The 17883-nt window shown below is 48.7% G+C and overlaps 1 protein-coding gene across 2 annotated transcripts in view; it reads right to left on the minus strand.

The window, feature by feature from the left end:
* The window catches only part of MAP6 (microtubule associated protein 6), a 45505-nt gene extending 29045 nt beyond the window's left edge, over nucleotides 1-16460 (minus strand). For both annotated transcript variants that reach the window (XR_008731075.1, XM_055703093.1), the window contains exon 1: nucleotides 15643-16460. Coding sequence is in view for 1 of the 2 variants with exons in the window: in XM_055703093.1 (XP_055559068.1) it covers nucleotides 15643-16370 (728 nt within the window). In the remaining variant the exon portion in view is untranslated. The remainder of the gene's footprint in view (nucleotides 1-15642) is intronic.
* Nucleotides 16461-17883: the final 1423 nt, after the last annotated feature.

Below are 17883 nucleotides of genomic sequence, written 5' to 3' on the forward strand. Positions count from 1 at the left end.
AGCAGATGGCTGTATTGTGAAATCTCCTCCTAATTAGGTAGAACAAGGACCAATGTGAGTGAACAAAGCAATTACTGGTCACTGCTGGTACCGTGCTGTCCACATGAAATACATCACGAAATGAAATAGGGTAAGGAGGACTGTCAGAAAGCTTTATACAGGAAATGGTGAGAAAGTAGATTCTGGAAGGACTTTGGTTATTCCATAATTAATTCATTGTTTTCAAGGGCTTCTCCAGTGCTTGTAAGGCCTGGAAAGCCCTGAAAGTGAAGCGCAGATACAATGGGTTGTGCCTTTACATCAAAGTAGCCCATGTTCAGAGGCCCCTCACTGTGCTTGATCAGAAGCATCCCTCTGAGCATCCCGAAATGATCAGGGAAACACACCATTCACACACACATGATCATGGCTCCATGCTACCAAGGCTGGTACTCTGCTCCAAAGGAGAGGCATGAGGCCGAAAGGAGCCCCAAAATCAGAGTGTCTGGAACCTAAAGGCACGGCACAGCAATAAGCAGCATGCAAAGTGTAGGATTTACTCCCCTTAGGAGGAAAAAGTGGAGTAGAGACATGGTTTTCTGTTTCCAGATGCGAGGAGTCTACATGTAACATACTGGGGAGCTAAAACCAAGACGAGATGAAAGAAAATCCCAGGGTATGCATACAGCTGCCTGTGCCAGCAAGGGGGATTTAGAAATGCTGCATGCAGGAAACAAAAAAAGGAGGTAAGAACCGAGAAGCACCCAAGAGACTCAAGGGACCATTCCCATTTCAGGAGCATCTTGCACCAACATGGTTTTGGAAGCTGATGGGGTTGTTACCACCCAGTGGTCTGATGTTCTGGGGTCTTCTGGCACCTCCAGACCCAGCCTGATGCATCTGGAGGAGGTTGCAAATGGGCCACTTGCTTTAATACAGTGCTGGGTGTCCAGATACACCCAGTCTAGAGGACGGTGCCATTGTAATGTGGTGATAAATAGCCCTAAAAATACAACTAGATCATGGAAATCCGCTTCCCAAGAAGGATACTATTAATGTAGGAGTGAATAAATATATCAGTCCACTGCACACTCTCTGCAAGCACCTGCAACCACAGACCTACCTGCCAAAACCCGAGCCCAGCTGCCAGCACAGTGTGCACTGCAATCCATTTCCTTATTTAAAAAAAGCAGCTCCCAGACAGTAAATTTGGAGACTAAAAATTAAAAGCACCAGTTTGGTAAGTCTTCTACGAAGAACTGGAAGGAGGATGTGTTATTGCTGAGCACTTCTGTGCGCACAGCAAATGTTTGCAGCCTCTCTGAGCCATTTGTTACCTACTGGGTAAATGATATGCATCTGGAAACGAGACAATCTGCAAATACTTCTTCCTTTGGAGCTGTTCCAAGCTTGATCAAGAAATAAAACATGCTAGGGACAAATGTATTAAGCAGGTACATAACTGAGAGACCAGACGAGGGAAGAAGGCACTGTTGTCTCCCAGGCAGAGCATGCATGTTTTAAACACACCCATAGATTGATATTTATTGCAATTGACAGAACAGAAAGGCTCAGAAAAAGCACTCCTTCCCCTCCCATAAATAATTCATCCCTTGTAGCAGTTCATAAATTGTTTATATTAAGTAATAATTAAATACTGCATTACAAAAAATAACTAACATTCCAGCCAAGAGAAAAATCAACCCAAAGGAAGGCGGGGAAAATTATTGCCTTGAAGCTGTGTTTTCTTCTGGGTTTTCTCTGCTGAGAGCAAAGCTAAAACATTTAAAAGGAGCAATTCTTGGCTGCAAGCGATGCTCCCTCAGCTCTGTTGGATCAAATCCTGATCCTGCCTGGAATGATAGGGCTTTTTCCATCGATCTCTGCAATATCCACATGGAGCCTGCTCTCCCCATGCAGGCGGTTTTCAGCAGGCCAGGGTCAGCGGTCCTATATTAACCTCTGCTGTCAAGCAATGAGGTTTTTGGTTTCAAATCACTGGCTCTACACGCATGTTAGCAGGCTTTGAGACCACTAATGCTGCATTTGGTCTTGGTTGCAAACACACAGGAAGTCAAACATGGGTTAAGACTCCAAACAGTTGGATGCCAATATGGAATGAAGGACTGGGAGCATGGCAGGGAAAAGGAGAGGGTAGTGGGGTAATGACTGAGGATCAGCAGAAGCCATCAAGATAATAAGAATCAAATGCCACCATGCATATACTCAGGCACCTTTTATTAAAACCATAATTGCTTGATCTGACCTGTGCCCTAGGGAGCATGAAGAAAAGCAAGCAGCACCAAGGTCACCGCAGACAGAAAATCAATGCAGGGAATGAATGGTAATTACTTTTTTTTTTTTTTCCCTAGTTTCAAAGAGAGGGACTGGGGAGATATCCTGCTAGCATCTCCAGAAACGCACAATATCCCTCAGACTTGCTCCAGCAAAGCACTTGATACATTTTTGACTTTCAACATCCAAGTCTGGCTCCTCTTGACTGTGAGTACAGCAGGTCTGAGCATCCCAACGGACCACTGTATTTCATATATGGAAAGACAATTATCCATTTCTCTGTGGCACTCTCTCTCTGTTCAAAACCATTCAATACTTTCCAGCTTTCTGCAACAACCATGTGTGTCCTCAGGACTTTCTCTGGTCCACAGCTATGCTGAAGTACAAAGCCAAAACCTGAATAAAAGAGTCTACCTGAGGCTTTACGAATGTGGAAAGATGTCACATCTTAGATGTCAAATTCTGCTACATACATCTCAGTACATTACTTGCCCAAAAGTGGGGTTTTTTTTATTATTTTTGAGTGGGTTTGTTAGTTTGTGGTTTTTTTAATGAAATAACATTGCTGACGTGATTTGTGATTCACTGTGGAACTGCTCCTGCACCAGCTGTTCCCATCTGCACTGGTGCCACCACCGATTCCTACCTCTGCGTCATGCTCTGCCCTCACCTCTCTTGAACTACTTCTCATTTATTGCAGCCTGTTTCTCCAATATGTCAAGATCTCTTTGAACTCTAATTCCAGCATGCAAAATGATTTAGCCAGGCACAAGTGAAGGTCTCAGGACAAGAGTACATGGATGAAATACATGTACAGGCATTCAGACGGGATGACCTTAATGCCACTTTCTGCCTTTAAAAATCTCTTACCTGCAGTAAGGTATCAGTTACAACTATGGGATGAAAGCAGTGCTGTAAATTTAAATTGCGTGTGGGATATTGAAGGCAGGTTGCATCCTGTACAGAAGGGATGAAACAGCTCCTTCTCTCCACTGTGCTGTAAGCCTGAGCAGACCTCAGCTCTTCTCCAACCTGGCCATGCTGGGTCCATGTGATGCAGGAGCTAAGCAAGTAGTATTGTTAGCTGAAACTGTGATGTTCATGCAGAAACGGATTTATGCTCCAAGCTGAGCATAGAGTGTTGGGGTTTTTTTACCATTGACTCCACTGAGATTTGAATCAAGGTCTTGGGAAATGTTTCCAGGACTCTAGGGAGTCCCATCAATGGGCTATTGAGGATGACGCTGAGATCAGTAACCCCTAAGTGATATAAAAGATGAGTTTAAAAAATAAAAATAAAAAAATAAAAAAGTAAGTTTGTAGTCATCAGCTGAGAAAAAAACAAGAGGTGAAATGAGAACTCAAAAGCTGGTGTCCCTTAGCTCATCATCCCACCAGTGATCCTGGCCCGATCACCTGAACACAGACATCTCTGTGCCTGCGAGTATGGGGTGCATGTAAATGAATGAAATCTATGAAAGAAAGAGGAAAAAATCAAGTTATTTATGTATTTTGTAAATAAATATTTTCTCCTTCCACATGGTCTTACACTGAACATTATATACTTATTTCCTATGATACCATATTTCACAGGTATAGGATCACCCAGACATGTTTCAAGCTACGTGGTTGCAGTGCAACAGCTCTGCTTTTGCCCCATGGCGCATTGAGGTGTGTTCATTTGTCCCTGCAGAAGCTCTGAACCCATCTCCAGCACCTTTGCAGCTCCCCAAAGGATATCTGTCTCCACATCCACCAGTGCAGCAGAGGGACCGTGTGTGCACAGCAATCGGGGCACGGTGATTCCCCTCGTTTCACCTTCTGCATAATACATCAACACAGCTTCTATACCAAGGGCATAGCCCCAAACCTGGCCACTACAGGACTCTGGTCTCACACCAAGAGAGCAATACTCCTATGGGCTGGAACACAGCATCTGCTGAAATCCAGAATAAGGGACTAGGTTTAAGTAAGAATTGTTTGCAAGCATTTTGAGACCTTAAAATAAAATACATACTCTATGTATTCTGGTGTTTATAGCTCCCACTGACAGTAGAGCAAAGAGGCTATGAAAGTTGTCCTTGCCCTTTCAATGCCACAATAACAATACAAGCCTGTTTCCCGCTATTTTGCTTCCTATCAAAAGCCTCAGGTGAAAGCACTATGCCCACACTCTCTTCCAATTTCACACATCATCCAGTTTGACTCCCCACCCAATTTCCATTTCAAACATGAGTATGACATGGTTAAAAGCCTGGTTTCCAGAATCCAGCATTAACTTCTGGGAACATCTCTCCTCCCCAACAGGGTGCAAAAAAGATGATGGTGCATATGTCACCACTGAAAGACTACTAGACATGCCTGAAGAGCCACTGGAAGACCAAACATTGAGATAGGTAGGGCTGGACAGACACACCTGGCTGCATCTCACCTCAACAGCACATTGAGTTTAAAGGAACATCTTCCAGTTGCTCACCACCGGCTTCCCACATTTCCACCACCATGCAAGACCTTCGGCTAGAGTGAAGCTAAGGGCTTCCCGTAACCACTCAGCTCCAGGAACTAGGCTTCGCAAATGCTGACCAAAAGTGCTGCCAAGACTTCAGATGTGACTAGAGGTACCACAGAAGCCCAACCAGAAAACCACCCTCTAAGCCAACAGATGTGCCTCTGTTTTCTGAGGGTTTCCAGCTCTTGGAGTGGCTGGGAAGAGACAAATTGCAACTGGTCATAAAACAGAAACCTTTTTTTTTCCTCCATGGACAGGGATCAGCACGTTAACAGCCCTAGAACAAGCAAGAAAGGGAATCATGGCTAAGGGGCCTGGGGAGGACCTCAAAAAACACTCAGTTCAGCCGATGCTCTGGAGCAGGATCGAACAATGGACCTTTGCACCTCCTTTGAAGGCTGTCTAGCTTTCTGGAGATGCCACAGCTGACTTGGCTGAAAGAACCTGTTCTATGTCATCCCAGAAATCACATCGGCCGCATGCAGCAGACTCTACCAGCCTTGTGGGTTATACAGAGCCATGGGAGCCTTTCTATAAGAGAGAAGGAAATCTCTCCCCTCACCCTGCACTGAGCTTTGCACCAACAGCGCTGCAATGCTGTACTGCTGCCAGAGGCTTTTACCCCCCTGATGGAGGAAGAAGCACCACAACTTTCAACATCAGCATCTTCACCGCTCTCTGCATGATGCTGCTGCCAAAACCCATCGCAGCTCCCCAGAGGGAACACATGGTTTTCCTTGTGTCCTCCCTCCAGCAGACCACTTGCCACTACATCCCTCTCTGGGAATCCTCCAACGTGAGCTGCTATAGCTACTGGCCAACACCACAACAAGCTCTGCCAATCAGCTGAGACTGGTGTGTTCATCCCCACGGGGTACCCGGTGGGAGGCTGTCATCCAGCCCTGGCACATCAGTCCCATGCAAGCCCAACCCAGGGCTTTCCACACCTTCATAAGATTGTGCATGGGCAACCTCTGATCTCCCCTTTCTTCCCCCACCTCAGACCTTCTGCACATTCACTTCATATCCAAATAACAAAAGCACAAAGCACAGCTGAAGTCCTGATCTGCAACCCAGCACGCCAGCCTCCACAAATCCAACAAAGTGGAAAAATCAGACCTTTGTAGCCAATTCCCCCCTTAGTTTTAGGAACTTCACCGATAATTTGCTCTGTTGCACTGTTGGTAAAGCATGGCCGAGGGTGCAAAGGAGTTTGCAAGATACAGAGCATCCTTCCAACCTCCCGTTGGGGCTCAGGCTGATGAACCTCCACAGCCAAAGTGGATGTGAGAAGGGAAAGGCACATGCCTTTGCAGGGAAATGGCACCCTGAGGGCACCCACAGCTTCTCCTTGAAGGTCTCAGCAACCATCAGCCCCACTGCTGCCCAAATCTGGGTATGGGACCAGTCAGGGTTCATGTCCCTGCCTGTTTCCAGCCCATCAGAGCACAATGCACCGATTTCTCCTAGGCAAAGCTGCCTGCCCGAGAGCAGATGCGCCGCCTCCTTCAAGGTGAAAGACAAAGTGAAATGTGGGAGGGAAGCTTGAAGCTCAGCAGTCAGGGGTGATCCTGAAGAATCTCTTCCTCCTGTGGCTGGATAACCTCTCCTCTTGCCATTCACCCAGCACCTAGACACAAAATTGAGGTTTCTTTACTGCAACCCAGTGGCCTGGCCAGCTCCAAGCTTCCCAAAGCCAAGTTCTTAGCTGGTCTAACTGGATTTCTAGAAAACCCAAGCTGTCTAGCTCCCCATAACTGTGTGCTTTCTAAGATGTCTGCTCATCATTGCTTTGGAAGAAATAGATCAGATCCCCTTCTTTAGAACACAAGCTCTCTACCCATCTTCCCCTCCACTTGTACAGCCATGATACCTTCTGTAGCTGATTTAATGGGAAGGAATGAGGAGACAAAAGTGGAGAAAACATTAATTAATTCACCTAATAATTAATTTCACATAATCATAATTTAACTGACACGTAGCCCTTACCCATACGAGTCCCACAAGAAGCATACTGTTCACACCTTGTGCAAGGGAAGCAAGATTGGGATGAACGTGGAGAAGGAAATCTGAAATATCAACACCAGCTTTTAATCCTACAGGAAAGCAGAGATCCTGCAAGGGGACAGTGCTGGTCCTGCAATGCTTTGGGGAGAGAAAGGAGATCTGATCTGGGCTTTGAGCTAAGTTAAGACCCTAGTGCCAATGCTGGCCCTCAATAGCCCTGTTGATTTCTACGAGCAGAATAACTTTGCCATTCGCAATTAATATATAGCCCCACTCTAGGCAGCCACCGTTTTCTTTAACCAACACCTTCATTATTTTTTTCCCCTTTCTGAGCTAGATAAGCAGCAAAGCACCTGCACAGCCCCAAATACCTTCAACCCTTTCACAGAAGAAGAAAAGAAAAGCAACAACCATGCAACGTTAGCAGGGCACCAGCAACCTTGCAAAGTATTTCAGCGAGAAACGTCTGGCCGCTTTCCAAGATGGCACCTGCAAGGCTGGGTGGATGAACACTGTGCAGGAGCTAATTGAGATGGGGAGGATGTTGCTGTGCAGGAGAAAGCTGACTGCAGTCAGTGGGAGTCCAATGGATGGATGCACGGCTGCCGAGAGCCAGCCCGCAGCTCACAACAGCCTGGATTTCCTTGCCCTTACAGCAGAGATGGAGTAACCGATGCTGAAATGGTTCATTTACAGCTCCATGGTGGTATTTTTAGAGTTAAAACCAGAGGAATGTAAAGCCTAGTGTTAACCAACCACGCACCAGCCAGACAGCAAGGCGTTACAAATCTGCTGGCAGAAAGGACAAGCTGGGAAATGCTTTCACGATAATAAAATTATAAAAATCCCCACCAGGGATATTACTTCTGTGCTCCTGAATTGCAGCTTGGAAGAAAGACCCTGGTGAGTCCCTGCAGATGGGGATGCTGGGATCCCTGGGCTGCACCCCAATGCCAGCCCATCTCTGCATGGGACACACTGCTCATCACCTTCTTGTTTTGCATGACGCAGCATCATCCCTGGCTGCACAGCCCAGGCAGGCTGTGAGGCAGGAATATTTGCTTCCCTGCTCCATTGCACAGCAGGGTAAAGTGCTTTCTGAAACAAGCTGCTTCCCTAGGACCATTTGTTAAATTCCCCTCTTCAAGGTGTCTTTCTGTGCAGCTGGCATCCTCACAGATGGGAGCAGCTGCCTAAGGGCTGTATCCTCACCTACAAGCAATGCTGCTTGTGTCGCAGGGGCTGCAGTGGTTTTTACCACTGGAGCCAGCCCTCTTCTCTCCTGGCATGACCAGTCCGTTATTTAAGATCACCCACTCTACACATGAATCTGAGAACATTCCTCAAATGCATTCTCCTTTCCAATTACAGCTCGACCAAAACAAAACAAAAGATTAAAAATTTTAAACACTAAAAAATAAAAAAAGCAGCCCTACCACCTTCCCAGAACCAAAACACCCTGTTTTGTAGTCTCAACAGCACAGCTTGCAGCTGGTTCCCAAAGCAGCAGGAGTCTCTCTGTATGTACACCATGTCTGCAAAATGCTGCGGGGTCCCCTCAGATGCAGGCATCATTTAAGCAAAAGAAATTATTAATAGAGAGCAAAATGTGTTCACTATGTAACACCCACAACATTGGACCTGGGGAGGAGAGATGAGTTGGAGGTTAAAGCAGTAACTGGGTGAACACACAGTTTGCGTGTGTGTGCATGTATATATCTATATAAAAAAATATACATAAATATAAAGAACATCAGAAAGATATCCAGAACACTGAGTTAGAAATCAAGAGAAATAAAATTTCCATCCTATAAAACTCCCCTAAAACTGCCTTTCCCCTCCTGGCTGGTGCTGATGGTCATGCTAGCAGGAGAGCATCCATGCTCTTGCCCCAGCGCGGCAAACTTAGCTGAAGATATCAGCGTTAGGGCTATGAATACGTTCAACTAAGAGCAAAGAAAAGCAAGACTGATACAGGATAGAATGCAGAAGTGCTTAGAAAGTGAAGGCTTGTTCAGCTAGTAGGAGACAGGAAAAGCAAAGGTCATGCTCTAAATGTGAGAGAAGACAAATTTACAATGGCTGTTCATGATTGATTTGGCGAAGGAAGGGCAGGGAAAGTCCTGCTGTCTAAATTAGTTGATCTCTCTCCTCTTCTCTTTATTTATTGTGTTACAGCAGTAGCTCAAAGCTGCCAAGTGAAAGGGGGGTCTGCTCCACAGCATCTGCTCCTGCATCCAGGAGAAACTAGTGGTCTGAACAGACACAGCAGTGACTGGAAGGGGAGAAGGAGAGATGTTTGCCATGTCCTCTGATACGATAACTGATTTAGCAGACAAAATAAATGTGAAAATCTATCTGGCTTCAGTAAAGCATTTGATACAGGGCCACGTGGGAAATTATTAATTAAGCCAGAGAACATGAACATCAGCAGAACAGGAAACTGGGCAAGGGAAATGACAATGATGAGTGTTGGAAGGAGGTTAGCAGGGTTTAACATTTTTAAGGTTGACTGTGGCACAAGAAAGTAGGGCACCACTGATGCGCCCTCCTAACGACACAACATGGAAGGCAGCACCAATATGGAGCAGGATCGGGATATCACAAGAAGAAGAAAGGGCCTGACCTTGCCTGCTGCGTTTAAAATGGGATGAAAATTATTAGTGCTACATTCTAGGCTCAGTACTAATCACCAGGATCTTTTGCTATGGGATGGGAGTTCCAAGGCTGTAACTGCCTAAGAAGGAGAATGCCACAGAGGTCCTGGTTATCAAAGAGTAAGCAAGGAATTCATAATCCACCTGTGATGCCTACAAACATGACATGTGAGTCTCGGTAGAAAGCAGGACCTCACCTCCAAAGGGCAAGAGTCTGCATCGGTGTTTGAGAAACAGTGATTTCATCTTGGGAGAGCTGGGTCGATACGGGGAATAAACAAGAGACTAAAAAACTGCCTTGCTAGCTACACAGCCAAACAATGTGGATACTGTACTTGGAGACACTGAGCAGTGACCTCCAGATAGGAGGAAAGCACCAAGTAACCCAGCACCAACAAAACAGCAAACCATAACCTGTTAATTGACTTGGACTGGGAAGGAGATGATGGTTGCAAACCATCAGAGACTGAGGTCTTGGCACACCATTCCAGTTGGCATTGTGCAACTACAAATTCCCTATTTCTGAGGCAGAACCTCGGGTGTTACTCATAAAGACTAAACAACAAACAAAATAATTGGACTTACTAGCTGAGAGGGTACCGTCCAGTCTAGCATGCCTAAAGGTCCCTGCTGAGGCGGCAGAGCTGAGCTAGAACAAAGGAAAAATTGCTCAGGTACACTGATTCCATCACCCGAATGCCACCTGCATCTCTTCCTCCTGCTCAACCCCATCCTAGGGAAGGCATAGCCCAGCTCCAGCTTGCACACAGTTGAAGCAGCAAAAATTCAGTATTGCCTACACTGCTGAGCAGTTCCCAGTTGGCTTTTAGGACTGGATGTTTTCCACCTTAATGTGATCACAGGGAATATGTTGGCAAATACTCCAGCTGGGAGCTACTACCAGGTATCTCCAATTCAGAGCTACTACCAGCCCTTCTCAGCTGATGGACTGCACCCAGAGGAGATCAAGGCACAGAGTGTGACAGGATAACTGCCTGCCTGCAACAACCCAAGGGCTACCTCCACGCACGGTTATTACATACTCACACAACCAGTCCTTGTGGTACCAGAAGACATCGTGTCTCCTCCTGGTGTGAAAGGTACATATCAAGAGCCAGAGCTCAGCCTTAGCCAAAGCTGCCAAACATCTCTTTGAATCGCCTTTTCTGGACGGAAGAAAAGATCTCTTCCCTTCCCTTCCAGCTGAGAGCAAAACTGGATCCATTTGCCGACATGGGTTACTTCAATGACACTCTCACCCAAACTGGGAGTTCGTAGCTGAAACGACACTGGGACATGGCATCCACCCAGGAATGCTCTCCAGCACTGAAGTCTGGGACAGCCCCCACTCACACTGTTAAACCCCCTTAACCCCCAAACCAAGATGGTTGTACCCAAACTGCTTGTTGGGATCCATTCTTCATTCACACCCACTCCCAAACCCAGCCCGGAAAGCAGACTAGGGACTGTTACAACAACTGAAGAGCGTAGATAATCATGTTCCCATGCCCAGGAATGTGTCCTGAAACTTTTAATTTACTCATACAGGCCCAGCCTATGGATCTGACCTGAAATTTCAGAAGGCAACGGAAAATCTCCCACCAAGTTTGGCACACCAGACAGCACAAGCAGTGTTACCAAGTGTCTCACCAATATGGGATGTGTCCTCCACTGGAGATTTTCAGAAAAACATTAGATAAAATCAACCTAGATATATCATCCCCTTCCCCAGAAACAGGATGTGGACCAGATTACCTCAGGAGGTCCTTCCAGCCCTACATTTCCACAACTATAATGATGGAGTATGAATTCTCTGCCGTCATATAGCTTGCTCCAGCCCTCTTGTGTAGGCATCCCTCCTCAAATTATCTCCTCTGTACCTCAGAAAAATACACAGCAAGTCTCCAGCACTGACTCATTCATCTCTATAGCTACTACAAATTCTCATGCTCCACATCTTTAGTACCTCCAGGGCTTGAAATGAATGACAGAACATTAGCAACAGGCAATTCATTAATACAAGAGGCAGTCCAAAATTTTCCATTGAAGCCTTTCTTGTTTTGTTTCCTCTGATAGGAAAGAAATAGGGAGGGGGGGGGGGGGGAGTGAGGGGGTGGATATTGTTTTGGTTGGCAATATTACTTCTCTGGGGAAAATTAATCACCTTACTACTAATTTTGACAGTCTGCAAAGGGAGTGAAATTTCCCCTTTCCCTTTTGTAACTCTCTTCTTCAGGGAATAAAGGTAACAAAAAGAGAAGAATGAAAGGCAAGAAGGAAGAAGGGGGGAAAAAACTCACCCAGAACATCTAATTCTAACATTTTCCCATCATTTTCAAACAAAAATGGAAAACATTCATTCCTTCTTGCATTTTTTACCAAATGTGCTTCTGAAAACATGTAGATGCAGTGCTTAAGGACATGGTTTAGTGGTGGACTTGGCAGTCCAGGGTTAAATGGTTGGACATGATGACCTCAAAGGTCTTTTCCAACCCAAATGATCCTATGATTCTAATTGTTCCATTTCCACTAGCAAATGCCACTGTCTGCACATTTTATCACCTACTTTCTCTGGTCCCAGACCCCCAGGGCCAATCCCTGCCTCCTCCATTCTTCAGTGCAGCAGGGAGAAGAGCTCTGCCCATCCCTTCCAGGAGTTCAGGGGGCAAAATGCCCTCCCAAGCACTCAAGTACCAGGCTCTTCAGGGCCACCTCTGTGTTCCATACAGATAAAGCCCTCAGTGATGCCACCAGATCCTCCTATGGGACATCTGAAAATTGAAGAAGACAAGATTCCATCCCGCAGCAACAGTTTTCCAAGAAAATGAGAAGCCCCCCAGGCTGGGTTCTGGCCCCTATCTAAAAGTCAGGTCAGTCACATAAACTTAGTACTCCTACCCGCTGAAGGGTGCCTTGGTCCTTACATGGTCCCTCAAGGTCCGCAGGCCACCACAACAAGCAGGACTGCAGGGAAGAGGGGGATGAAGGGAGATACAACCTGCCCCTGTAACCCTGCTTGGGCAGAACATCTTTGGGGAGAGAAATTGAGGCAAGAAGCACCTCGGTACTGGAACCTGTGTCACACCAAAGCACACCTGGTAACAGAGGTGGCTTCCACCACCTCAACCCCAGAAGAACAACAGCAAACAGGAAAACAATGCCACGGAGTCCCCAGCCCTGGTGCACTGTGTGGGCTCAGGCAGCCCCTCTGCCTTAGTTCCCCTACAGCCAAAGAGATATAGTCATAGGGCACTAACTGGCAAGCAGATGTCATCATGCACAACCTGATCCCCTTCAAATTCCCTTGGTTTGCCAAAGGAATTTATTTGGGCACAGGTATGTAAATAAATCCAATATATAAATTAATACATAAAAATAAATGTAAGTAACATAAATACTATGAATAACATAAATACATCCCATTTATTCTGTAGGATCTCTGGGCACAGGCAGTCTCTTGCAGACACGCACAGCCCTGCCATCTTCGAAGGCTTCCTGGTTCAAACGCTAATGCGAACTGCTCATCGATCCCTCGGGCTGGGAGCAGCCTCCATCCTCCACGGCCATCGCCACCAGGTATCACCTCTGCCCTGTAGGTCTGGGAAGACCTGGGAGGAGGTCACAGGCACATGGTCTCTGCAACATTCATTTGTCTTCGTGTGAAAAGGTTAGAAATGGGAATTCCCCCCTTTAGCATGGACTTCTCCCTGATGACCTTGGCCTAGCTGCTTACTCCATCCCATGCTCTCTTCCCTCACCTGGCAATAATAGGGGGACAGAGTGAGTTTAAAAAACCTTACCGTTGTGCTCTTTGGTTTCACCATGGAATGGTTTCCCAGCCTTGGAGCATCACATTACGCTGATTTACAGTAGTGGCAGAGAACTGTAAGGAAATCTCTCCCTGCTCTGTGCTGCTGGCAAGCCTTCATCCATGCACAAGCCCAGCAAAGGCCACAAAAAGCAAACCCCATGTGAGTCATCCTTGCCCCTCTCATGCGAAAGGTCACTAGAAGATAATTTTGGCTGCTGGGTGGCCCAAAATGTTGCCCAAATGGGCTATGGAGTCTGCATCCTCGGAGATGTTTGGAACCCACCCAGGGCGTGAGGAGTCGGGACTCCTGTGAGCAGCAAGGTTCCTGATAGTAATAAGGATTTGGAGAGTGTGGCTTTTAAAAAAGAACGTCAACAATAAACAACACTTAAAAGATGCCTAATTTGAACGGAAAATGAGAACAATTAGCCACAACATCACTTATGCATTAATGAAGAGGTGCTTCTGTTCTCGGGCTGAGCGTCAGAGCAAACACTTCTCTTGCAATAATATGCTGCTAGGAAGAAAAACATGGAAGTGGGAGAGCAGATGAGGACCCAAGGGGAAAAAGAAGCCCTAGGGATGTCCTGAAAGCCAAGGAGCAACACAAGGAGGACTGACTGAATCCTTCTAGTTCCTCTTAGATTTAACAACTGAGCAGACCCAACCCCTTTGCTTGGGGAAACCCAGCCCAGCCTGCACTGGCTACATGAATTTGCTGGAGTAGACTGGAGGGATGGGAAGGTGAGCAATCTGCACTTAAACATGCAAGAAAAGAAGTCTAATTATCCTTTGCACCAGTGGAAGAGAGCAACACAGCTCTTCAGCTCTACTCTGACCTTTCTGCTTTAGTCCTGCCATCATCAGCATGAGCCCAGACCTTGCAAGAGACCAGCCAAAAAGCTGAGTCTAATATCAGGGCTGGCCAGGGCACATTAAAGGATTGTTTCACTTCTGGAAAACCCTTTCCCCACACCCTCCACCCCTGAAAAACAGAGACCCTGAAAATCCCTGGCCATTTTCTCATATCTCAGCCAATCACCGCTGTCACATCTGGGTGCACTTCAGCCCACATCATTGTTCACATCCCCAGCAAGAGCCAGAGCCAAGGCCGAACTACAGCAAAAATCAAAACCTCACTGCTTGAACCATTTCCCCCCCAGGGACACGGGAAGGGAGATGACGGCCAGCTCCACCATGCCACGCAGTCACCAGGGGGACAGAGGAGCCAAATCCCAGCTTCATTTTAAATCTGCGTGAATTGACCACCTGTTTGATGGCAGGGTGTCACCTCTAAATCTCCCTAGGGAAGAAAATCAATCATTCACAGGCACGAACAACTTGGCATTCACAGTGGTACGGGAAGAAGCAAAAAGGCTGCCATTACAGTTTTGTCACAACAAACACCAGCTTTGCTCTCTGCCACCTCCACCCCGGCCTCAACAGCAGTAGGCTCTGCCAAAGAAAGCTCTGGAAAACACAATCACAGCAAAGCCTCCTTGCAAATGCACATGCAGGGCAGCCACCCCGGCACTTTTGTTTTGCATTCCCAACACATACAACTCCTTCACCCAGGGAGAAATAACAGCAGCATCTCGTGGGAAGGAGTTTTGCACTCCGAATCCCAAGCAGGGTCTCTTCCTGGGGTTAAATAAGGGCACCTCTTTCTAGCCCGGGGTGGAAGGATGATGAGGGGGACACAAGGACATGCCACCCGCCACCACACCGCGTTAAACATGGCAGCATCCAAAGGCTGCCCCACCCAAGCAGCCTAGGATGCCTGTCACCCGCATCCCGCTGCGTCCCCAGGATGCTTTGTCTCAGGGACGCTACTGGCCCGGGGTGCTGCATGGGACCCTCCTGTGCATGGGGCACCCCGCAGGCGCGTGGGGTCCTCAGGATGCAGTGATGGCGACTGGGATGCTGGTCCTTCGGGTTGGCCGCACCACGGCAACCAAGGATGCATTTGGAAAGGACCACCGGGAAAGGTGACTTGCACATCCCGGGTACACCACCCACGCGGAAAGCCAAGGTGGTGGCGTCTCTGAATTTTGGGATGCGAGAGAGACACACACACACACACACACAAGATGTTCGAACCTGCTGCAAACCTACCCAACAAAACCAACCCGCCTTTTCACCACTTTGCACTGCACCTACCCTCGCCCCATCAAGGAGGTGGGGGTTTTTAAGGACACCACCCCCACCCCGCCCCAGAGCAGAAGATCAGCACACGCGCACCCCCCCACACCCCCACCCCCCACGGGAACGTCTGGAAGGCGCATCGACCCAACTCCCTGGGTGGGATGTCGCTCCTGGGGATGGGCAAGAAGGGACGGGGGCTGGGCTGGCGAGGGGGTCGGGATGAGGTGGAGGGGTCTCACCTGTAGGACGAGCTGACCCCCGCCGCCACCTCCTCCTTGATCTGCCTGTTGAGAGCATCGGCGGCCGCCCTGCCCCTGCCCGCGTCCAGCGGCTGCCCGCCCGCCTCCTCCGCCTTCTTCCTCCCCTTCTCTCTCCCATCCCCGGCCCGCATCGCTTTGGGATGCTCATCCTCCACCTCGGGGTCCTCCTCCTTCTTCTCGGGACCGGGCAGCACCTTCCTTCGTTTCTCCTGAGCTGGTTTCTCCGGGGACCCGCGGTCCAGGGCGAGGACGGGGGAAGGTCCCGGTTTGGGGATCCAGGGATGGTCACCCCGCTTGGGGATGGGCCAGGCACGGAAATCCTTCTGGTACTGCGTCTCCTTCTCGAAGGGGGTATCCGAGGGCTGGTACTCGCTCTTGGGTTTGCAGCTCGGCTCCGGCCGCTGCACCTTCCAGGGCTTGTAGTCGTGGCGCATCACCGAATCGGCCGGGGGAGAAGCGTGCGGGGCCGGGCCGGGCCGGGCCGGACCGGGAGCCGGCTCCCCCGCCGCGCCGCCGCCCCCCGCCGCCTCGCCGCCGGGCTGGGTGTCGATGGGGGCGGCGGGGCGAGGGGCGGGCGCGGGGGCGGCGGGCTGCTCGGTGGCCTCCGAGTATTTTGTGAACACGAGAGGGACGGCGATGTCCGCTTTATCCAGCTGGTTCCAGAACCGAGCGATGCAGCAGGCGCGGGTGATGCAGGGCCACGCCATGGCGGCCCCGCGCAAGGAGCGCACCCGCTCCGCGCCGCACCCGCACCCGCGGCCGCGCGCAGGGACGGGGCGGGGCGGCGCGGGGACAGACCCGCCCCGCGCCGCACCGGAGGGGGCGGGGCCTCGCGGGGGGGCGGGGGGAGGCGGGGGGCACGCACGTGTGAGCGCACACCTGCCACGCCCACGTACACGGGCGCGCACAGGCGTGCAAGACCCGCCCACGCACGCATTCGCACGCATGCACGGACGCACACATGCATGCACACGCGTGCAGGACACGCCCTTCACATGCATTCACATGCATGCACAAACGCATGCATGCACAAACCTGCACACACGCATGCAGGGTGTCTGTGAATACATCCACATACATGCACAGTTACATGCCTGCATGCACCCGCGTGCAAGACACGCCGAAGCACACATTCATGCTCATGCACTGGCACACACATAAGTACACAGACATGTAAGACACACCCATGCAGGCATGCACATGCATGCACAATCACACACAAGCATGCACACGCATGCTGGACACACCCATGCATGCATTCACAGGCATGCACAGTCACACACATGCCCACATGGAGGTATGCACACACATGTACAATTGCATACATGCACCAGTGTGCACACAGATATGTGTGTACATGAAACATGCACATACACAAACACGCACAGGCGCTTGCATGTAGATATATACACATGCATACAAATGCATGCCAGCAGATGTGGATACACGTGTCTTCACACATGTACATGCACACACATTCACACAAATGCACACTCAGTGTGCACACACATCGGCATGTGGCTACGCACACATACCTGTGCAAAGACATGCACATGATCACACACATGCCTGCAATTATATATGCAATACACATGCAAAGACATATTTGAGCAGACATACATGCATGGACATATGTGCACATGCACTTTTGCATACATACATGCACACACATCTGCACACATGTACATACACAGGAATGCAAACACACATGCAACACACATCTGCATGCACACACACACATATATATGCAAACACATGTGCACTCACACAGGTACATACACCAGACATGCATGCACACACATTTGCAGACTCATGCACATATACAAACACAGTCATGCACTCATGTAAGTATATGTGCATATGCACACTCACACTTGCACACCCACCTGCACACAGATGTGCACACATATATATACACACATACAAGTGCACACACATATGTGCACACACAAACACATGATTGTACACTCACACCTGTACACCCATGCACAAATGTGTGTACATGGATAATCATAAAAATGCACCCACATGCACACATGTGCACACAGATCCCCCCATGCATGCACACATGCACACAGCTGCAGGCATGGACACATACAGATATGAACACATGGACACACATGCACACACATACAACTAAACATGGCTGTGCACACACACACATGCACACACAGAGCTGTGTTCACACTAGCATGTACACATGCACACACTGCATATGCA

Source organism: Falco cherrug, chromosome 2 (genome assembly GCF_023634085.1).
Source record: "Falco cherrug isolate bFalChe1 chromosome 2, bFalChe1.pri, whole genome shotgun sequence".
In the NCBI taxonomy this organism is placed as follows: Eukaryota; Metazoa; Chordata; class Aves; order Falconiformes; family Falconidae; genus Falco; species Falco cherrug.